The sequence below is a fragment of the Sapajus apella genome, unplaced genomic scaffold (assembly GCF_009761245.1).
Source record: "Sapajus apella isolate SASKATOON/1434 unplaced genomic scaffold, GSC_monkey_1.0 scaffold56, whole genome shotgun sequence".
Classification (NCBI taxonomy): Eukaryota; Metazoa; Chordata; class Mammalia; order Primates; family Cebidae; genus Sapajus; species Sapajus apella.
In genome coordinates this window covers 4,606,677-4,630,912 of record NW_022436996.1, presented here as the reverse complement: position 1 = coordinate 4,630,912, position 24,236 = coordinate 4,606,677, and the positions used below count along the sequence as shown (strand labels likewise).

The following is a 24,236-nucleotide window of genomic DNA, read 5'->3' as shown; positions in this document are numbered from 1 at the left end:
GTAGGTAAATGTCAGCTTGTTATACTGCTGGGCAGATCCCATGTGGGCCCTGTTCTCTGCTGTGGCAATCTATTGTCCAAGAATTCTGTCCCAAGAAGAAAAACGGATCCACACGGGCGCTGAGGAGTAGATGGGAGCTGCGAGCCGGAGCGGGCCAGGGCTCAGTGTGCGCTCCCTGCAGCAGCCATCTGCTCAGCCTGTGGAGACGGCCAGCTCGGCCACACTTCTGAGATCGGGACTCCCCGACGGGGCAGCAGAAGGGGCTCTTGTCAAATCCCACTCTCCCTGATTAAACAGGAACAGGAGTGTCTGGCAGAGTAGGAAAAGCAGCCAAGTGAAAAACCAGGGGAGGAGAGATGAGGCCTGAATCCTGGAGGGAAGCTTTTCCTGAGATGTTCCTGCCATTTTTGTCCCCAGTGAGGGATGAGACTAGAGGCAATTTGGAGCGGGATCCATCCTGAAGATGTCTGGAGAGTTTTGGAGGATTTGACCATTACCGCAGTAGTCTCTCTTCTACAGAAAATCAGTCTGGTAAAAATGGGGTAAAAGTCACTCCCACACAGAGGAATGAGACATATCTGTCTCCCTACCGAGGGGTGCCCCACAGATGGGGCACCTAAAAGATCTGGTTGTTCTCCACGGCCACATACCTCCCTGAACTCAAGTCTTTAGAGCCACAAAAACCTTCCTTTGGCTTCAGGAGTTTGCTTCTCTTAGAGTTACCATCGGAGAGAGGGTCATTGCCCATTCATCCTGCAGTGCAGCCCAGCAGGGAGCCTGCTGAGCTCTGCTGTACCAGCCTTCTGCCCAGAGACAAGGACGGGGGTAAGAGGAGACAGCAGGTGAGCAGAAGACAGGAGCCTGGGAGGTACGAGTTGTGTGTCAGGACCGAGGGAAGATACGTGGGAGAGGCAGAGTCCCCTGAGATGCCTCAGCTCCCCAGGGTTCCCACTGGAAGGAAGCCACCAGGGTCCAGAGGACTCCAAGCAAAACTCAGATCCCACTTTCTGCTACTGACCAGCTGTGTGACCTCAGAGCAGGAGTGCAACCCTTCTGTGCACCTGTCATCTGTGTTAATTCTTCCTTAGGAGAGGAGAGAAGGTTTATACCTCACCCACTTCTTAAGGCAGTGTTGAACAATGTCAGCATGTGTAAAAGCATTCTTTTAAAATAAGCTGTTGTCTACATGGAGACCATGATTCCTATAAAGCAATTTGACTTATACCATGAATCGCTCCACGTTTTGTTCCTTGCAAGGCTCTGCGTCAATAACGTTCAAGCCCATATTTATCGAGCACCTGCTATAAACAGTCAGGTGCTGTTTTAAGCACTTCCGATGTGCTGGTGAAATAAAAACAGATGCAAATACCTGCCTTTTTACACTGACATTCTGGAGGACATTTAAAGAGCTCCAGTTCCATGTGGACAGAGCGAAATGACAGGGGAAGTGATACACAAACATGAACACCATGAGGAGGAGAGTGGCACAAACATCAGTTTCAGAACGGATTATTTTTAACATGAGGGCGTGTTGCCAGCCTCTGCCGCCCCGAGACTGGCTGACTGTTGCCTCACTATCCTTTTGCCCTGGTTAAGTTCAGAGGATGCCATGTGCCCGGAGTGCAGCCCCGTTTGAAAGAGAAGGCTTGCAGAGTCGCAGCAAAAGGCATTTCCGGGCGGATGGTAATACTAAACAGAAGCTGATGAAAGAAAGAGAAAAGACCACCGTGAGAGCAGGGGGGTGCTGGTGAAGGTAAAACGCTAACGGAGAGGTAGCTTTGCAATAGAATCGCCCGCGCTAAAAATCAGAAGTCGTCATCAGGTACGGCGGACCAACGTGTCCGAGACTTGACATGTCATCCAGACCCTGGCTGCTCGCTCCCAGGGCTGCGTAGGAGCCTCTGCAGGGTGAGCAGAGGCCGTCAGCGTGGGACGCATGGCACAGCAGGCTCAGGGTAACTGATCTAACTATGAAGAGTCCTTCCCATTCGAGCCTGACTTTGACCTATGACTTGTGGGACCCCAGCAACATTTAATCCGGGGTAAAAGTCAGAAGGACTAAGACCCACTGAGCTGGTTCAATCCTCGCATGTCTTCCATGGCTGCAGATATTTAGGGGGCACCTCCTCTATGCTAAGCCCTAAGTAAGGTGTCGGGAATGTAGCATTGAACAAGGATGGCGGGTCCCTTCCCCCATGAAGCCCAGTGTGGGACAGAATGTGAGCCTGGAAAGTGAGGGTAACTCTGAAACTCATAAACTGCGTGTACCAGTAGCAGGCCCTGCGGTGAAACCCAGGCAGGACCACCTTCTTTGCACAACTTCAGAGAGCATAACTAATTTTTACACATTGAATTTTGATGTATTTATTTGTCTTTTGCCTAACACCCCCACCTCAGCGTCTGATGGCCATGGGAGCCCTGAAGTTATGCCAGGTGTAGAGGATGAGCCTAGATTCCCTGAACCGTGACCCAGACTCGTCCCATGAGCCAGGCGGACGAGGCCAAATCAAACAAGGAACCAAGGAGCCCATAGGTTGAAATACAAGGTTTTGGAGAAACTGTGATGCTTGCTGGAATGACGAGATGGGCAAGGATGTTGAAAAATAAATGAGGTGTGATCACTGCAATTTATTCCCATCATTACAAAATCATTTATTATTAAGTTACACCTGGGCACAGTGCAGTGCCAGGAAAAAGTACGAATGAAAGATAAAGCAAGGGACAGGTGCTGCTCATGTTGGCAACGCCTTGTTACGAGTCTTGAAGATAATTATTTATGTTGCTGCAGCCAAACGTCTTTAAAGAAAACAAGCAAATTGTAATAGGTTGGCATCTTCTCTCAATGAAACCTTGATACATTTAATTTTAAGTTTTTATTCATCTCCAATGTTTTACTTCAAGTACTTCTTATTTCTTGCTTGGATTGCTCCCAAAATGTCCTAAACTGGTACCTCTGCCCCAGGTCATCTTCTACTCTCTGAAAAGTTACCCGTGGTTTTATTTTTGCAGGGTACATTGTTTCCCTTCGTGGGTGGACTCCTTGGCAATCTCAGCCTTCACCCTGCTCCCTGCCAGCCCCCTGCCTTACACTCCAGGCCTGCACATTCCTGAAAATTCCTCAGAATCTTAGAGAGACTGAGGCAGGAGAATCCCTTGAACCCTAGAGGCGGAGGTTGCAGTGAGCCGAGATTGTGCCATTGCACTCCAGCCTGGGTGACAAGATCAAAACTCTGTCTCAAAAAAAAAAAAAAAAATTCCTTGTTGATCATGACTCATTCTATTGATGTTCCATGTGGCAGTCATTTTCCTTGAGTCCACCGGCCCCTGGTGTTCCCACGAGGCTTCTTACATAAGCCATTCTAGAATCGCAGGTCCCTTGCTCTTCCTCTGCACACGTCTGTGTTTATCTGGAGAGAGTCTGTTTGTTGCCCTGTTGGCCTTCTTACCAAACTTGGAGCCCTTCAAAGCCAGGGGCTGTCCTGTATGGACAGACCTTCCCCAGTGTCTAGGAACTGGCGTATGAGAGATGCCCAATATGGGAATTAAACAAGATACCAAAGAAAGGTGGAATCCAATAACCATCTCTCATTTCAGGTGAAGTGGAAAGTCTCAGGATGTTGCAAATAAAATGCTGGACTTCAGATCCTGACCTGGTTCCATTCCCCTCCAAAAGCAATCCCATATGAGTTCCTTCCGACCCCGGAGACGAGAGGGTCACTCAGGTGGATCCTGGCCTTGTAAATCCCCACTGGGTTCTGCTGGCAACTTTTATTTACCCATCACCATCACCGCCGCATTACACTAGAAACCAGCTTGGGCTCGAAATGGAGGTCTCTGAGTTTGCATGAACCTCAAAACTGCTTTCGTTGGATAGTTTTCGTTGCAAAAAGGGAAGTTGACTTTCAGTTATCTCTGAATGAAAGGAGTGATTGTAAGGACACACCCCCCACCCCTAGAAGTGAAACTGGTGAGTCTCCAGGAACCAAGACCACTCCGGGGCCCAACTCCGGCATCAGTGGGGCATTGCTTCCTTCTGGGTTCTTGCCAGCTGGTTCCCACGCTCGCTCTCACCTCTTCTCTTGCTGCCTCTGGAAGGTGCATTGCCAACGGACGCTGCTTTGTGATGGCTGCGTCCTCACAGCCTAGACTCTCCCTCCTGTGCTTTCAGGCTTCAGTCTGTCCTGCTAACCACAAACAGACTCCTGAGTTTCTAAGTTCAGGTTCCTAAAACGGAAAATGAGATTGGCCTGACTCATTTCTTCATGTGGAATTTTTGGCTACAGATTGGGGGTTCTTGGGTCAGGCCTGGATCCAGTCCACCGTGATTTACCATGTTCTCATCTTGTCGTAAGAAGGATGTGCAAAGGCGAGCTACCGACCAGAATGAACCTAGCCATGGACACTTTAGGTGTTTCCTATTAGGGCCTAAACATTTCAGAGAAGAAAAGCATATTCCATCTTAATACCGCAGAAAAAAAGGAGTGTATCCACACTTCATTCCCTTTCAGAGGTACAGCAGGAATCTAGACACATCAGGGGGCCAGTTAATCTGAAGGATTAGGGGGCGTCTGAAAGCAGATGAGGTGAGAAAATGGAAAAGACAGAACCATCTTCCTGAATCTCTTCAGGTTAGTCCTTACTCTTTGTTAACTTGATCCATTGACAGATTCTCAAAACCAGGTCAATACAGAGATACGGCACTCTTCTGCCTTGTGTCAGCTGCATCTGTTATCAACAGTTTTATGAATGGCACCGCCGACAAAGGATAAAAACCTAATTGCGATTTTGAAGTCTAGACGAGGAAAATAGACCGGAATTGGAGGTTTTCTGGTCCCCACAAGTTTTACCCTAGCGACTGTTCTCTGTTATCCCACGCAGGGTGGGCTTTGAGAACTCATCAATCGTCTTCTGGGTTTCAGTCTTACACCTTTTCTGGGATCTGGCGCACACAAGGCTAATTTCCCAGCGTACTATGTTCAGTTCAAGGGCAATCTGTCAGCATTTGTCTGAGCCTGTTTGTAAAGACACATAATTCACTATGAAACAAATTCATTTCAGATGTGCTTTTTCCCATTGCACAAAAGCCCGGGGGTTGATTTGGCAATTTGGCATATTTTACAAATAAATATGTTGAAAATGGGAAGTTAACAAGGGCTGGAACCTGAGGTTGCTGAAGGAGTTGGCTGTGGTGTCAGCTTCAGAAAGTCAGCCAAAGGATCTGAACGTTCTTAAAAGAGGAGAGAAATACTTTAGATTGAAAGGAATCATGGATTCACGGGCAGGCAGAATGTCCCTTTTGATTTCCTATAGAACTTAGCACAGTGACATCCTGTTTCACAAAAGTTTCACAAAACAATTCCTTTCTTTAGAGCGTCATCCACTAATGTTTTATTGTATTCTGCTTTCTCTCTTTTAACACTGGTTTACACAATAAAGGACAGATTAAAGTAATTTCAGAATAGAAACCTTGGGCTTTAAAAATGATCTAAGGTAGTTGTCTTCATTTGGTGTTTTTATATTTCTTGTGGGGATTGGTGGCAATTCTGACTTCCCATTCTATATCTCATTTATTACGTCATTTAGGAAATATTCTTTTTTTAAAAATTTGATAGGCTGGGCTGTATTTCCTAATGACTTTCACCTAGTTTTAATTTTCAGCAAAAGAAACACTTAAGATAGAAGTCACAGGTAATGCTTATGCCTGTCTGATGAATGGTGGAATCTGGCTTCCGCCGGTATTTCATCTTTGGCTTCTAACATGTAAGAAGTCTTCGCTTCAGTGGTCACCTCTCCTCCTTTTCATCCTTTCTCCTTTCAGAAGTGCTCATCTGCCGCGTAGGATTCAGTGATCCCCAAGTGTTTTAAGCCGTGGAGCTCTTTGTTCTGATGACTGTAGCTCCCATGAAGGAGATAAAAGCGGAGCTATGTGGGCTGAAGGGTGAGAAAGGGGCAGGGTGGAAATGGAGCCCCAAATTCTAGGCAGTCTCCCCCCACCAACTCCTTCCTCCTGGCAGCCGAGGAAAGGTTTCCCTGGCACAGTTTGGAAACATCTGGCTGAGTCATTTTGGCCCACATTTCTTTCTGCTGAATCGGTTTCCATTCTCCCAGGGCACCCTACATAAGTATTGTCTAGTTCACGTCGTCTTTCAGTTATTCATGACCTGTGACCATACCACCCTGCGAGGTTCTATGAGAAGCTCTGTGCGTTGTGATTCTGTCTGCATTGCTTTGCAGATGACGAGTTATCTAAAATGACTGAACTGGTTCTGACCTATCTGAGTGTGTCACATGGAGATACTCTTGTCTCCTGATTTCCATCTAGGTGACACTCAGGTTTTCCAAAAGTTCTTTCCCTGATACACTCATTGTTTTGTTGCTTCCTATGTGCTAAGTGCTGGGGATGCAAAGATGAATAAGCCTTTCCCTTAAGGAGACCTCAGCCTAGCCATGAGACAGCCAGTGATGGAGTCCCTACTGTGTGTCCATTGCTTTACACAGTTTTTATTTCATTAACTCCGGTGCACATAGCCAGCAAATGAAAGGACCTGAGATTTGCAAACAAGAAATTATTCTGGCTTCAGAGCTCATTCCTTCCTTCATCTTACCTGGCCCCTGCCGTGGAGAAACTCACAGGCAAGGCCAGGCAGAGAAGAGGTCAGTGAGGCTCTAAGGTAACAAGAACTTCACACAAGCCTTGGGTAGGAGGTGACATTTGCACAGGGAACTAAAGAATGATTAGGAGCTCATCAGATGGAAGGAGTTGGGAGTGGGGCTGGGGCTGGTGTCTTTGATCATGCCTTCTAGGAGAAGATGCCAAGTGTTCTAGATTTCCATTGCTTATACATATCACAAGTTTTCAGTGGCCTACCTTGACGCCATCTACATTTTCATTTACACGACTCCCCAGGGCCAAGTCATGTATGTGTTGCAAACTTGGCCAGTAGGGATTGTATGAACTGATCCTTCTCTGCAATTTTCTGCATGGGTGTGTTTACTCACGTATTTCATGTTGAGAATGAAGTATGAGCACGTAAAGGCTGGGGGCGGGTAGTTTACATAAGACATTCTCCTATGTGGGTGTGAAAATCTTTCCTGACCCCAATCCTGTTGCTAAGCAGTGAGGGCTAGCCCAGAAGGCACAGAGGGGAGCAGAGTTTCTTTCTGGGAAAAAAAGAAGAGGACACGGAACCCCAGCCAGGGGGATTCTTTGGAATACCCTTCCCTAAAGGCCATTGAAGACAGCATGGAAGAGGAAACATCGGCACCACCCACCCTGGCACGTGTTCCCCAAACCACGTGTGGGCTACTTCCACAGCTGATACCAAGTTCCATCTGAGCAGACAGCCCTAGAAATGTCACCTGGAACCATTAAAAAACATAAACGAGGCATCTGTCACACTGCCATCACCAAAGTCATCTGATGATAGGAGGCACCCAAGGAGGAGCATGGCGGTGCCATGCCATTGAGGGCCAGCCTGGGGGCAGCCCTACCTGTGCCAGCGCACCCATGCTCTGCAGATGCATTCAAAGGTGTGAAACTGTGCATGGCTAGACATGAGAAGCAAAACAACCTGAATGAAAGCAAGCCACTTTGCAGTGAAACATGAGAATTTCAAAACAAGCTTTTCAAGCTGTCACACTGTTAGTATTGCATTTGGTCTCTTCTCATGATTGCCCAGAGGCCACCGGCCCAAAGCTGGGGCAAAGACCTGAGCTGGAGGGCCACTTAGGGAACACCTCATTTAGGGAGTGTGGTGTTAGTACAGATTGTGCGGAATGAGAGTTAGATATGGGATTTACGCCCGAGCTATCAGTCAGACAACTGTCTGTGTGACCTTGGACCAATTATCCATTTCCTGTAAGCCCCCATTTTCATATCTATAAATTCCTTCCTAGGATTGTTGTGAAGGTTAGATAAGACGGTATGATAACGCAGGGCTGCAGAGGGCCCTCGGTACAGTTTACTTTGGTTTTCTCTACCCTCATTTCCAGTGAGGGAGCAGATTTAGAGAGGGGAGTTCACAGCACATCAGCATCAATGGTCGTAGCAAGAACCGCCAGCCTTTCTTCCTCCTTCCCTCACTTCCTTTTTCCTTATTTCCATCATAATCCCCTCTCCTTCCCCTCCCCACCATCAGCACACATGATATTATGTTTGATGGGTAGCTTTTGGTTTGTATGTGTTTTTGCAAAACACATTTTTGTATAAATGTGTTTTTTGTTAAATGGTCTGAGTTTATACATGGATGCCTTCTGTGTTTTGTGCATATTTACATTTATATTTATATCCCTCTTTTTTTCTTAAGTACTGTGTTTATGGTCCCTCCATGTTCCTCTGTGTACACATAGTCCACTGCTTATTGCTTTGTGTATACCTAGCCACTGCTTCGCATTGCTGCTTAGCATTGCACGGCGTGCATCCAGCCTGTTTCATGAGGACAGACACCCAGCTTCCCTCCACACTATCTCCATAGTCTATCTTCTTGTAATTCTTAAGATAGGACCAAGAGACATTTACAAGTTTCCTTCTTCTATTAGATGGTGAGACAGTGAGAGAAGACTTCCTGACTTTATATGTAAAGCAGCTGGCACATAGCAGTTTCTCAGTAAACACAAAGCCACTGGCTTCCCAGGCAGCTGGATGGGAGGTCTCAGGCCCAGCCTCCTGCATCCTTGGCTTCCAGGAAAAGCAACAGCCTTAGGGGCAGCCCTGTGATTACCTTTATCTTGTCAAGAAGGTTTATGATGATTAGCGGAAGTGCCTGTCAGGAAGAGAAAAGATGAAAAGCCTCCCCATGTGACATATACTAGAATTCCTTGAATCCCGAGGACTGCACAGGATGCATCTGTTATTCAAACACACACATTTGAACACGTATTCTAAGTGAGAGTGGGTGTGGATTTGGTGAACTCTTTGAATGCTTTCAGTATTTCCCCAGTCTGTAGGACATTCTAGTTCCTTGGAACTGGGCACTGAACCCTGTTTGACGAAGCTTGCTGTGTTATTTGGAGAGGATGCAGCTAGGATCCACACGTTTAACCATGGATGGATCCATCAGTCAGTCTCAGTTCACTGTAGACAAGAAAGGACATACACGCTGATGAGCCATGTGGGAGGTGTACTGCCTTAAGCAGTGTAAACATCTTCATTCCTGAAAGCCATGTCTGCTAGGTTGGTTGTGAAATGTATTAGGTTTCATTTTTTTCTCTTGTTTTTCCTTTTGGAGGGTGAGGGATAGCCTACTTTAATATTGGAAGTTTTTTTAACTGAATTGTGATACTGAGTAAAATGGCCTGCCTTTACTTGACATGTAACAGAGTTGCTGTAGACCAGAGGTAGGCAAACTCTCTCTGCAAAGAGCCAGGTAGTAAATATTTTATACTTTACAGGCCACGTGGCCTTGGTTACACCTGTCACCTCTGCTGTTGTAATACAAAGGCAGCCATTAGACAGTATGCAGTGAATGAGCATAGCTGTGTTCCAATAAAACTTTATTTACAAAATAAGAAGGGGCCCAGGTGTGGCCCATGGGCTCTGGTTTGCCTACCCTTGTTTAGATGCTCACGCACTTGCTACATCTAGAAATCAACATAATTATAGTAGGTCCAATAAGGCAAACCAGCTACTGTTTCTTCCCAGTGTTCTCTGCTGTCTCTTCAGGAGGACACTCTGAACACAATGGATTAGGGTAATATGAACAGAAAACAGAAGAAGGACTTGTACTGTATCAACTTTGGTTTGGTAGCGCATGCCAGAAAACCTAAAAGAACAGTGCCTTGCACAGGGTACCCTGTCGACATATTGCTGTGGAGTTTTGTTTTGAAGATGTGATTAATAATTCAGTTAGCAGAAATGGAGTAGAGCAGGTTCCCATCTACCATGGGGGGTGGGGGTGTGCCTCAGTTGATTAGTTGAAGGCTTTAGGAGAAAATAATGAGGTCTTTCAGGGAGGAAGGGATTCTGCCTCCAGACGGCCTTCATCCCACCATCCCAACTCTTCCCTGGGTCTCCAGCCAGCTGCCCTGCCCTGCAGACTTCACATCTGCCGGCCCAACAATCCACAGTCCTGAAGCCCATTCTTTAAAAATATGTCATCTGTCTCTCTCTCCACACACACATGCACGCACACACACGTATGCACACACACGTATGCACACACATGCACACACACATACACAGGCACACATGCACGCATGCACACACGCGCACACACACGCACGCACACACGTATACACACATGCAAACACATGCACACACACATACACATGCACACACATGCACGCACACATGTATGCACACACGTATGCACACACACATGCAAACACACGCACATACATAACGCACACACATGCACGCACACACATGCGCACACACACGCACACGTGCACACATATGCAAACACACACGCACACACACGCACGCATACATGCACACACACATACACACACATGCATGCACGCACACACATGCACGCACACACACACTGTTGGTTCTGTGTCTCTCAAGACCCTTGCTGCATGTGCAGCCCATTCACTGAGAGGGCTCTGGGCAGTGGGGATGTACTCCTTGTCCGCAGCATTGTAATATTACGGAGACACCAGAGAAGGGACATGGAAGGGCAGACAGACATTGGACTACCCAGAAGTGATGTGTCTGTGGTCTTGTTGCATCTCCAGATTCTTATTTTTCTTACAAATAAAGAAACAATTTAAAATGAAGGAAAGCCCCAGATCACCTGAGTGTGACTCTAGCCTTTTCCCACTTCTAGTGCAAGAGATGTACCAGTGTTCTTGTAACCAAAGAAGAAACATTGCATCATTCCTCTAGCAACAGTGCCTGAAGCATGGGGAGAAGGCAATGAGGGGCTTAGGCCTTTGGGAACTCTGTCCCAGCCATCCCTCACTGTCCATGCCCTGCTGGGAGGCAGAGCTGTGGCCCCTGCGGCTCCCTTGGTTGATACTCCCAAGAGGAAGCTCTTCCTCTGGAAGCATGGGGGAGGGACAGCCTTTGAGTCAAGTTGACTCTCCCGTCTGGGGAGCGATAATTTAAAGTGTGGGCAAAATGGGCCCAGACGTTCAGCCTTGCTTGTTGGGCCTGGTTCTGGCCTGTGTTCTCATCTGTGAGACCCTTGGCCTTCCTGCTCACACCAACTCGCCTTGGCTCTTCTTTGAGACATTCTTACTGAACGAGAACTAATTCCCTAGAGTTATATTACTGGGCACAAGATACATGTGTTCCACAAGCTGAGGAGAATTGAATTTGGCTTCGGAGACTTCTTCCTCCCCCAGTGAGGTTTACCAGGGGCTCACAGGTGATTTGGGTCCATTTTCGGTGCACTTTATGTCTCTTCCTCAAGCCTCTCCTCTGTCTTCCCAAACCTTTCCCCTCAAAGGGCTGCTGGCATTTGGGCTGCCCATGGCTCCTTGCCCCGTGAGCACTGACCACACAGATCTGGCAGCTTCCAGGAACATCAGCATTTAAGTCATGGGCGTGCAAGAGAAAACCAAACCCAAACAAGCCTCCAAATGCAGAGAGAACTCCTCAATTGGAGATGGAGATTTCTAGTGGAAATGTCAGAGGTGACAGTGCACCCGACGTGGCTGATGGTTGGAAAGCGGGTCCTCAGGCTAGAAAACTCCCCCGCCGTCCCACCCCCGCCTTGGTCTTTTTCCGTGTTTGTTAGTGTATGTTGAAAAAAAAATTTTTGTTGTTGTTTTGTTTTTTCCAACTAGTTTCTTTGGATCCTGGCCTGACTCCAGAAGAAGCATACCCTGCTGCTCCACATTCATTTTTGCTTTTAGGGAACTGTAAGTTACTCACAGTTGGTAAAGACTTACAATCCAAAATCTCACAGCTCACCCTTTAAAAACATTTTGATTTCTACCTTCCTGCAACCAATCAGCAAGCATGCCTGTTTCTTATAGGGATTTTGACTGCACATAGTAGGTCCTGGATAAACACTTGCTGATTAAACGATACTTAAAACAAAGCCACTGCAGCTGACTGGCTACTTGGGGCAAGGTGAGTATAAATCAGAAGTGTGAGAATGGCCTCAGGCTGCAGGGGATGCAGGCCTGCGAGGCTACACACAAACCTAATTAGCTGTGCCTCTGCCAGCAGCCCCACTTAGACACATCTGGAGCGGAGAGAGTGGCTAAAGCTGGATTGGCTTTCCCAAGTGAAAAAGCCTGTCTTCAGGTGCACCTGCATACGACTGATTGCACCTCAAATCCATCTGTGAGGCTGCTTGCAGGTATCTGAGACTGCTAATAGCATTGGGCAAAAGTGCCCCTGGGAGTGGGAGGTAAATAGCATGGCAAGACAAGTGGCTGCCGGAGTTCCTGGTTGGCAGGTGGGCCTGCCACCATGCTCCACCAGGCTCCGTGGGGTACCCATGCCCAGCGAGCACAGAGAAGTGCTGTCTTGGCTGAGCATCAAGCCCTGGTGCATTCTTTGCTAAGTGTGTTTATTGGTTGCCGTGAAAGTACTTGGGAAGTGCTTTTACTCACAGACACAAGGAGCCTTCACCAGGGAGGCACAACAGCACTTTCTCCAAGTTGCTCCCTGCAAAGTACTTGTGCTCCATCAAATTGGACTCTTCCTAGACACAAAGGGAGGCACTGGCCCAGAGTTAAGGTCATAGCAAGACCCCCTTGAGCTGCCTGTTTCTCAGCAGAAGCTGGCGTAGACAGACATGACTTGAGACGTCTTAATCTTGTTTGGAGAATATGGGGCTGGCTCTCCCACCCAAGCACTTTGGAAGGGTCTGAAGAGACACAGGACGTGTGTATGTGTGTGTGTGGGGTTGGGGCAAGGGTTTGGATCAAACATTTGGATGTGGATGCCAACGCTGCCATTTTCTGCTGACCGTGAACTTGGAAGAGTTTATCATTTCAAGCCCCCTTCCCTCATAAGTGAAATGGGGTTAGTAATCATTGTTATGGGCTGTTGCGTCCTCCAAAAAGCCACTTGTTGAAGTCTTAACACCCAGTGCTTCAGAATGTGATTATACTTGGAGATATGGTCTTTAAAGGGGTAAATCAAGTTAAAATGAGGTCCTATGGGTGGACCTTACTTTAATATGGCTGATGTCCTTATAAGAAGAGAGATTAGGACACAGACACACACAGGCAATGTCACATGGTGGTGAAGGGTCTAGACTGGCAAAGTTCAAGCTCCGTTTTACGTGACTTACTCTGAGTGACCTTGGGTTTCATAGTAAATTTTCTGAATATCAATTTCCTCACTTGTAAAATGAGGGAAATGACGGTCTGCCTCATAGAGTTGCTGGGGCTGTGAGGGCAGATTTTAGCCATCTAACACTTATACTGCTGCAGGTAACTTGGCCATTGTCATTGTTACTTTTAAGGGCAGGTGAGCATTTAGTGTCTTTCTTTGCTAAGTATGTCTGCTGCCAAGTCAGGATTCATTGAGCACCTCTTCTGTGCCAGACACTGGGAAAGGAATGCAGTGGTTCTCTTTCTGCACCCTTGGCCCTACTAGATTCATCCTAAACTCTTCTCTGCGTTGCTTTCCCAGTCCATCGTTACTGAAAACCATATTTACAGATGCTGCTTTCTAGAAATGTATCTGTAAAGTCTTGTATTTTCTCTTGGTCCGTACAACTTCAGGGGATAACACGTCCTGTATCTGCCAGTTGTTAACCTTCCCTTTGACCAAGGAGCTCTAGATGATGGCACTGATAATGCCCAGGTGGATTTAGTTTTGATCGCCAATGAAAGACAGGCCTGTCTGTATTTGCAGTAATAAGCAATCACCCTTAGCTTGAGAGGATAAACGTGTAAGTACCGTGTTTGTTCTCTGGAGGGATACTGATTAATTTTAAAATATGAATAAAAGGCTGTTCTATTTCATTGTAGTAAGAACACTTAATAGGAGATCGACCCTCTTAAAGGATTTTTAGTGTGCAAGTTATCTGTAGGTACCAGGTTGTACAGACCTGTCTAGCTTATCCGTCTCACCTAATTAAGACTTGATGCCTTTTAATTAGCAACTCCACACCTCCCCTCCTACCAGTCCCAGGCAACCACTAGCCTGTTCCTTTTGCCTCCATGAATCTGGCTGCTTTAGATGCCTCATAGAACTGGAACCGTGCAGCGTTTGTTCTGCGCCTAGCTCGTTTCTCTTGGCATCTTTCCTCCAGGTTCATCCACGCTGTTGCAAATGGCAGGATATCCCGCTCTTTTGTTTTTAAAAGCAGTCAAAGTCAAGTATGTAAAAAGGTGGGCAGCTGAGAAGCTAGTACCAGAATGTTCCAAGAAAAGATACTGAGCGGCACAACCTGGCCTGGCTCTCCACCAGCAATTCCTGAACTTCCCCACCTGGAGGCTCCTGCTGACAGATGGGTGAATGGCAGAGTAGATGAGTGGGGGAGGTGGGGAGCCGTGGGGCCTGGCTGGTCAAAGTCCAAGCAATCTGACCCCAGCAGGACATTCCTTTGAAGGATCATGTATCACCTTACAAATATCCACAAACTTTGCCCTCTATCCATATTTGTTTAGGTGTAAAAAATATTTTAAGCTCTTTACTGAGAGGTAAAATGGGACCGACCCACATGGATTCCCCACCACGCATGGCTGATCATCCCCGAGGTACCTCTCCTCAGTTTAGGGTTTAGGTCAGGGGCCCTGGAATCATGGAAGGAGACCTTCCCGTCTGCTGTCTGCCTCCTGGTATCACTCCTGGGTTGAGCCCAAAGCCTCAGTGGGTGAGCAACTAGTCCTTCCTGAGATGTGAACAGATGGGGGCTCAACATTTGACCCACTCCTGGGGCTTTACGTTTAAGAGGAGTGTCGGGAGGACGGGGTAATCTGAGGTCCTGAGCAACTCTGAGGCTGAAACTGTGCAGATCTACTTTTTGCTTTTTTTGGAGACAGAGTTTCACTCTTGTTGCCCAGGCTGGAGTGCAATGGCGCAATCTCAGCTCACCGCAACCTTCTAGTTCAAGGGATTCTCCTGCCTCAGCCTCGCGAGTAGCTGGGATTACAGGCATGTGACATGTGCCACCACACCCAGCTAATTTTGTTTTTGTTTTTAGCAGAGATGGGGTTTCTCCATGTTGGTCAGGCTGGTCTCGAACTCCCAAACTCAGGTGATCTGCCCGCCTTGGCCTCCCAAAGTGTTGGGATTACAGGTGGTTGCCACTGCACCCGGCCAGGTCTACTTTAAGGCAGGTGCTGTGGTTTCCCTTATGACTGAGGTCCTCCAGGGGTCAACTGCATTTCAGGTGTGTGAGGAGAGAGTGCTCACCTGGCTACACAGCCCTTCCTTCTGAGCCCCTGTTTGCTTGACTGCTGGGGCCTCCATGACAAGTTTGCTCGGGGACCTCACACTGCAGTGGCTCCTGGGGCCAGAGGTGTAACCAGGAAGGGACCTTCTACTGAAGAACCTGTGACTGTAGGAAGACTCTCTGAGGGCCTGCCAGCCTTGCTTGGCCTGGCCCAGTCCCTCCTACCAACACTGATGAGAACTTAGGTTCCTAGCATCCCAGTAGGCAGGGTCATACAGACAAGCTGGAAATTGATACCACTGCTGTACCCACCCCTGGACCTCCCTGTCCCATGCAGGAGTCTAAACCTGTGCAACCAAGGAAGAGCACACAGCCATACACATGGCAAGCGTTTCACAGGGGTTGTCATTTCTTTACTCCCAGCTGAAGCTACCAGCCATCCACCCAGATGTCGTACAGTCTGTGCCAAATAAGTACTCAGACCAGGATGAAGTTCAGGCCACAGTCGAGGTGACCAGCCACTCTGCCATGATTTGGATTCAGCCATTGATTCCAAAGAAGCACACAGTGCCTTGCGTTTTGCTTATTGGTTTTTGTAAAATGATGGGGTGGGAAGCAGAGCTGGGCATTGGACAGGGGCTGAACAAGGGGAAATCTTCACCACCTTTTAAATGGAAACATGTCTAGCTGGCCTCTTTTCTGTAAGGAACCATACTGGGCATCACAGAGGTGCAAACACTAGAGCAATCAATTCAGGCCCTGGCCTGAAGGACTTTAGTATTGAGAGTTCCCCGTATATACAAATGGCTAAACTCTTAGGCCAGTGAATGCCTGTGACCAAGAGCCAATGGGTGAAAGTAGGGGTTCCAGACCAGGAGTGGGAAAAGCATCAACAGAGAGCTTGGCCACACGCTGGCTGGGACTGCAGAGGAGCAGTGCCAGGCTCTGGGCACTGAGTTCTGAGCTTCTGGAGGGCCGGGAGAAACTCCCACCTGCAAATGACTGGCTAATTGCAGGCTCCTTAGAGTTGCCACCTGCATTTCCCCGCTACCCACTAACTGTCTGCTCAGGTGCAGGGAGCCTGGCAGGGGCCAGGGCACGTGGGTCAGGCGGGGAGGGCCAGACAGGCGAACTCCTGCTTTGTCTCTTTCTCCTTGAGCTCAGGACACAGTGGGGAGCCCTCATGTTTCTGTAAGGTCATCAGACTGACTGGCTTGGGCTTTTTTTTTTTTTTTTTCCCTTTCTGTCTTTCTTTTAAAGGACAAACACCCTTGAGGTCCTGGTTGATTTTCTTAGAGAAATGTAGATTCTTTGACTCTAACGATGGAGCATTAAGTTTTCCGAATTTTAAGGAAAATAAAGGCCAAGATTTCAACAACCAGTGTTCCTGCCAAACCCACTGGGCAAACAGAAACGCTGCCTGCCTCCCGTGCTCCCAGACCCCTTCCTTCTCCAACACCCATCAGACACGTTGCAGCAAGAAAAAAACAAAGGGCATCCCTCCTGGGGCCACCCCTGCCCCCAGCCCAGGTAGGCGCAGCGTCAGGCGCGCCCGGATGCGGGGGCCTCAGGTTCAGACACCCGGGCGCGGCGCGGGGCCCTGACGGATGCGGTGACCGAGGCCGTCGCTGCGGGCGCGGGGTCTCCCGGGCAGTGGCGGCCTCCGTGGCCCCGGCCCCGGCCCCGGCCCCCTCCCCGGCCCCAACCCCGGCCCCCTCCCCACCTCCTCCCCAGCCCCGCCGAGCGGAGCATGCGCCGTGCGCGCCGGGCCGGGAGGCGGGCGGGGAGGCCGCGCGCACCACTCGGGTCCCCTTCCTGCACCCAGCCGCCACTTGCCGGTTGCTAAGCAGTTCTCATTGTTTCTGTGGCGATTGCAGAGGCTGTTGCTAATTGGAGCAGCCCCACCAAGCCGCGGCAGCTTCCTCCCTCGGATCCCCGCGCTGCTGCTCGCCTTTAAAGAGCAAACTCGGCTCGTCTGCCCACCCTCCCCCTCCGCCCTCCCCAAAATAGCCTTGTGATTTCGGAAGTATGGACTGAAATCACACTCCTCCTCACCTTACCGCTCGGACTCCGCGGGCTCCCAGCTCGCCGTCAGAGCCCACCTGCCCCGGTGCTGGGAAGCGCCCGGACGCACCATGACCACAGCCAAGGAGCCGAGCGCTTCGGGGAAATCCGTGCAGCAGCAGGAGCAGGTAATGCTGCTTTCGGGGGTCCGTGTGCGCGCGCGTGTCTGCATGCATGCATATGTGTGTGCGGGAGAGAGAGAGACAGAGACGGAGGATATGCATTTCTGGAAGAGTGTTGTATTTGGGATTGCTTTATGACTGTAGCCCCCTGGGCCACCAAGCTGGGAAGAGACACGAAGTGCTGGGTGCTGCCGGAGTCTGCCGCTCCCCTCCCCGGCTTGATGCTTCAGGTGCAGGCGCGGGGAGCCTCTGTCAAGGTAAACTTGATATGAAGCACCTCTGGACAAAGGCCTCCCTCTACAGAGCCGCCCATCTAACGTGTTCCCTGGGAAGGTTCCCAACTAGTACTTTGTAACTTGGAGGAAGAGCGGGGTAGCCAAAAAAAAATCAGCGTTTTCTGACCCTCCAACAGGACTCGGCTTTGGTTCTAAGACAAGTCAAAAGAAAATGAGCTGTGTTGAAAGGACTTTTCTTTAGATACCTCGTGGCCCTTTCCTCCTCCTTCCCTCAAGAGCAAACTGTCCCTGCTAGAGAAGCCGAAGGATGGATAGTGGGGACACGAAGGAGGACTCAGCTGAGGAGGAGGGTTAAAGGGCTGGCTGTGGACCAGGAAGGCTGAATGGGTTCCACATGGCACAGGGGGGCCACTCGCCTAGTCTTGAGGAGGCCACGGTCTGCAGAGGCTCCAGGGGTGAGGGAGGAAAGGTGAATCAGCCAGCCGCTTCACCACGCGTGTAGACATCATAATTCCCCTCTTAGAAGATCTTGAGGGTTCTTGTCTTTTAATTATTGCTCAGTTCACCTCAGGCAGATCATTAAGATAGATCCTGGGGGATACCGATGGATTTGCAAAGCAGTTTGCTCAAGCGTGGTAAATCAACAGCATAAGCTGGTCTCTCCTATTTATTTTAGGGTTGCTGTTGGATCTCATTTGCTAGCACTGGGGCAAAGATAGGGGACCTCTCTAGGGTTCAGGAAGGTGAAGAGCCTCCTCAGCACATTGTGTGACAGAATTCCACGCCAACTCTTCAGAGACACACAGGCAGACAACTTTGGATCTGTATTTACTGGGGTCATTTCCCTTCTGGGGGTCATATCCCAAAGCCCATTTATCGGTAAAAGGGGGGCCATTTTATTAGTACCATCATCATCATCATCATCTAAAGAAGTTAAATGAAGTTTTATTTCATCTGGCTAGAAGGTTCTGTAGATACGGACATCTAAAAATTCTTATCAGTGCTCATATAGCTGGACAGGTTCAAAACAGACAAACCAAACCTCCCTCCTTTCAATAATTCTACAGAATATTTGCTAAATAAGGAACTACTCCCACACTAAATTAGCATTCTGTAATTAACTGGGCTTCTTTTTACTACGCTCTCCCTCATTAGTTATGAAGGAAGGGTGTGCTGGGCATTCAGTCTTGCACTAGGACTCAGGTAGCGTCCCTGACCATGGGAGAGAAGTAATAATGATCAAAGAGTCCATTGCTGTTCACAGGTCGACACCCAAGGACTGGGAGTCAGAAGCCCAATCTGCGTTATGTAAAAGAAATCCCTTGTTTCCGGCACGAATTTGCCCTTATTTTGCCTGATACCTTAGCATCCCAGGAGAGTGGGAGTAGTTAATTGCGGTGTGGGTTTTGGAGGACCTGTGAACTCTTGGTTTGATTTTTTCCCTTTTTATCATTGGAAATTTCATATCTTTGAGCCTGTTCGTTGAAGAAGCCTTAACTGGTATAAAACTGAAGACCAGAGGCAGCCATGGCCACAGCTGTCAGGTGGGACACCTAGAAGCAGCTGTCCTCATCCCATGCAGTTGGGAAGTTCCTTTTCCTCCCTACTCAGAGGGGTGTCACCTTGACCCTGAAAAATTAACAGACCCCACCCTGTGAAGTAAGATGAACAGGGATAGGATAAGCCAGATGGGACGGAGGAAGACAACCCCACATTTAAAATATGTATACCTCAAGGGTACCTTAGCTAGGGTCTTAACAAACTGCTTAGAACATAAAGAGGTAAATGACATTCTAAAATAAAATCCCTGAAGACTGTCTCTTATCTCTGCACCGTATATAGTTTTTCAAGGGCATTAAAACTATTGTGTGTGCTTAGACTCCAGAACTCTTCATGAGTTCTCCATTCTTCTTTATTATTTTCTTGTTGCTAATGAAACTTTTGGGATACCTGTATTCCCAGGCTGGTAGGAATGTGTAGGGAGAACGGGGAAAAGGAGTATGTTCCTTTTTTATTTTTTTAAGTTCTTTGAGAGTGAGGAAGAGAGGATTGCTGCTTTGTGGTTTGGTTTTGAAGCAGGGGATCATTAAACTGTACTAACTCAATGACTGCCTCCAAATCGCCAAGTGCTGATTCTTAGGAGAAACTCAGCGGCACCTCACATCCGCATCTTGTGAGGCGTTAATCAGAGAACTGGGATTGAATGGAGCCTGATGCTGTCTCCAGCATCCTGTACAGCTGTTTGGCTACTGCGCTAGACTATCCATTACTTCTTAGCAAGTGAACAGAGGAGAGTGAGTTTCTCTACCAGCCTTGGTAGTTGGAAGCCAGGCATACGGATGGTGGGTGGAAATGACTTGTGTGTGCCGAGAATGGCCACAAATTAAGGGGGAAATTAGAAAAAAAAAAAACCAAATGATTTTACCTATTAGTTACAGATTTTTTCCCCCACTTTGTTTGCTAAGAAATGTGCTAAAAATAGGTAAATATGTAAAAAGCATTTTGGGATTTTTTGTTCGTTTTTTAAAGGATGCTGAATAAACGAGCCAGAGTAACAAGGAGAATTGGCTTCTAGGGGACCATTTCTCTTTCTCTTTGGAGATGCTAAAGTTTATTTTTAAATGAAGTATTGCACACCCAGAGATATTTGGAAGCAACATGTACTTGCATCTGAATGAACTGAGTTGGTCCTTTGGCTCTGAAGCCAATCAGGTAATACTGAGACTCCCCGGTGAAAATGCCATTAGCATTGGCTGCACCTGATCTCTGCTCCCGCACAGAGTGAAGCCGGGGGAGAGACCCAGAAAAAACGCTCAGGCGGGGTTGGCTTCGATTTGCTATAGTCTCACAAGCAAATGAAACTCTTCTTTAGAAAACCAGATTAAGGGTTTTTTACCTTAACATAAATAAAAGTACACATTTATTTACATACTATCTCCATTGCAAACGATTTAATATGAAAAAGCAGTGATCAGTAATGCTATTAAGAGAAGACACAAAAATTAATAACATCTGCTTGCAATGAGTCAGGACACATTTTTGCTCAAAGTTTTTATCTCTGCTTAATATTTGAGCAAAATGCATATTCTGTGCATGAGTATGTATGTGTGTGGGTGTGTATGCACACATATTACACACATGAACAGTCACATGCACAGTCACGCTCATGCACACACATGAACAGCCACACACATACACACCTCAGGTGCCACAAAATCAGGGTTGGAAATGTACCCCTGAGTCCTCCTAGCTCGTGCTCTTGTGCTCAGGAACCTCACAGATGTGTGAGAATATGCCTTTCCTTAAAAGGTCTCCACAAAAGCCCCCTCTCACATGGAAATATCTTACATTCCATTGGCTAACTTGGATCTTTGGTTATATGTTAAGTTCAGTCACATCTTTAACTTCCTTAGACCTGAAAATCAGCAGTTCTCATCACACCTTCTATATGTTACTGCTGTTTTTGTTGCTTCTCAGTTTTCTGCAAGTTGCACAAATCCTAATAGATAATCCCCAATGTGTCTGCTCTTCTATTAAATTATGAGCCCCAGGACCTAGTATTAACTGATAGGTTAAATTATCTGTCTGGACATATACATTACAGAATAACTTTCTTTGAAATGAATAGAATTTTATGAACAACAGATTCCGTAGAGTGGACATTAAAATGCATGTGAATTTTGAGAGAGGTTAGGTGGTCTCCCAGAAGGGCACATAGGTAATGGCTCTGCGAGAGGACTTCTAATGTTCTTGTCCACTGCTCTTTGCATTTGATCTTGTTGCTTCTTGCAGTAGTTGCTGAAAGAGAGGATCTGGCTTTGACCATTATGAGAGTTAAATTTTTTACGTAACCACATTAAAAGGAAAAGGCAATGTGAGACATCCATATTTAAGATAAATATGGTAACAGGAAAAACAGAAGTGAAAATAAACACAGAAAAACAATCTTCGATATTAGGAAGTACACATAACTATTGGCAAGTCCCAATAGGGAAGGTGGTCCTTTCGCAGTTCCAAAAGGGCATCGGGTGGCATTGGCAGCACTTTCACAGTTCACCAGAACGTTGGATGCAGCAGCCGTACTCACGGAAATGAAATTCCATCTGTGCATGGTCTACATTATCTAAGACTCTCTGGATAAAAAGAAAACTTGGAGAAAAACTTGCCAAAGAATACAAAGAATAGAAACACCAGGTTCTTAGGATTGTGTGGAAATACATCTAGGACTCATGAACTTCCAGAGCCAGGAGAAAGAAGGGTGGGGTTTGGCTGCAAACTAGGCCGACGTGTGGAGGATTTGAGGGGAGAACTCGGAAGTCTTGGATATCCTAGAGAAAGCAGGTCGAGAACCAGAGCTCCCTGGTGGGAACACCAGAGTGGGTCCTTGAGCTGACAGGGAGCAGCGTGGAGTCTTAGGGGCAGGGAAAGAGCTTAGCTGATGCAGTGCCGTCCTCAGAGGAGGGATGTCTCTCTTTGTCACCTAAGATAACATGATGAGGAAGCAAGAAAGCAACTAGCTTGAGGCCAGCACGAGTTCTGCCCTGAGAAACGACAGGTATTTCCCAGCCTTTTGGGATTCATGTCACCAACCTACTAAAAGCTGTGGTTCGGTGAGTGCCATTTCTTACACCAAATGCAAGTCCAGATAATTGGGAGCAAAGGCAGTACTTGGAGGTGGGCAAGGATGAATGATACCCAGATTGGCTTTTGGTGCAGCCCAAATTCAAAACAATGGAAACAGTGTATTTTTTTTTAATGCTGTCTCTGTGCATTAAATGCATTGTGTTATTTTACTCTGACATTCTGTTAAACCGAATTCTGCCCCTCATTCTCGATACTGAGGTTACCAGGGCAGGTGTAGTCATGACCATCAAATGCTGCATGGAGAACACCTGAGGGCTGGAGGGTGGATTAACCTTCACCAAAACATCTTCGCTCCAGTGTGCACGTGGAAAGTGTTAAGATGCTAATCACTTGTAGTAACCAACAGTCACCATCTCAGCCTCACTGGGAATTGTAGAGTTAGGATCTTTGATGGAAACAGGCTGTGCCTGTGTTTGGCACTAAGTAATCTGGTTTTGCAGTAGGCATTGTTCACCCTCTGTCATTGAGCAAGAGGGGGCAGAGTGAGTCTGTGGATCCAGGGTTCTAAAAATGAGGAAGAGAATCTAATTTGGGGAGAAAGTGGTTCTGTATAAGATTTGATAGATCAATGGTTGTTTGATGTCCTTGCTTATAAAAGATTGGACAGGTAGAGGATGTATCATCTTGTTTCAGACACGGTTTGGAAAAACAAAATGAGCTAAAATGGTTTTATTTGAAGATGTAGGTTTGGTTACCCCATAGCCTTAAATCATGGGACTAGGTAACCATGTCAGTTTGCATGGGGTGCCGGGTGCAGTGGCTCACGCCTGCAATCCCAGCACTTTGGGAGGCTGAGGAGGAAGGATTGCTGGAGCTTAGGAGTTTGAGACCAGCCTGGGTAACATGGTGAAGCTTCGTGTCTACAAAAAATGGAAAAATTAGCCAGACATGGTGGTGGTACATGTCTGTTGTCCCAGCTACTCGGGAGGTGAGGTAGGAGAATCACCTGAGCCCAGGGAGGTCTAGGTTGCAGTGAGCTGTGATCATACCACTGAACTCCAGCCTGGACAATGGAGTGAAACCACGTCTCCAAAAAAAAGAAAATGTGGGTGAGATGTAAATCACAATCCTGTTGGTTGGTGCAGTTCTGCATGTGGTTGATACCCCAAAGTCTTTCTTGACTTTGATAGAGTATGTTTCTTGAAGTGGGGAGTTGAGAGGTGTCAACACACACAGCCCAGGCAGCATGATCAAATCCAGAAAGTTTATTCTCCATCCTGTTCCCATCCCCATTTGTTGTTGGCCTTTCAGGACTCTTATTATTGATTAATCGATCGATCGATTGATTGATTGAATAGAGTCTCACTGTGTCACTCAGGCTGGAGTGCAGTGGTGCAATCTTGGCTCACTGCAGCCTCCACCCCCTGGGTTCAAGCAATTCTCCTGCCTCAGACTCCTGGGTAGCTGGGATTACAGCACCACGTAATCCGGCCACCATGCCCGGCTAATTTTTGTATTTTTAGTGGAGTTGGGGTTTCACCATATTGGCTAGGATGGTCTCAATCTCTTGACCTTGTGATCCGCCTGCCTCAGCCTCCCAAAGTGCTGGGATTACAGGCATGAGCCACTGAGCCCAGCCCCTTTCAAGACTCTTTACTGCCACGTCCCAGGTAGGCCTTTATTCTCTGCTGGTATCCATGGTTTAGCGCCGTTTGCTCATACTTGACTTTTTCTGTCAAAACTGCCCCATGTGCCGTTCCACCTGGGCCTTACTCAATGACTGAGACAAATGCAATCATTAAAAGCCAAAAAGCGTAAGGCGGGTGTCATGCATCACCTTCCTGAGAGCATTTGTAATTTCAACAGTAGCTATTGGTGATAAAAACCCAATGGAATTATTAATGGTGGAAATTTTAGGTATAACGTTGTGGCAAGACCAAATGGAAGAAAAAATATTTAGTCACATTGTTAAGGAAAAA

The 24,236-nt window shown here is 47.5% G+C and overlaps 1 protein-coding gene across 4 annotated transcripts in view; it reads left to right on the top strand.

Moving 5' to 3' along the window:
- Nucleotides 1-24,236, top strand: part of DPP6 (dipeptidyl peptidase like 6) — a 1,109,512-nt gene that overhangs the window by 530,146 nt on the left and 555,130 nt on the right. The window contains exon 1 of one of the 4 annotated variants that reach the window (XM_032245217.1): nucleotides 17,002-17,443. The exons of the other annotated variants lie outside the window; for them this stretch is intronic. Coding sequence (XP_032101108.1) covers nucleotides 17,387-17,443 — 57 coding nt within the window. The 5' untranslated portion in view covers nucleotides 17,002-17,386. Of the gene's footprint in view, nucleotides 1-17,001; nucleotides 17,444-24,236 lie in introns of those variants that run through there. 4 annotated transcript variants of the gene reach the window in all.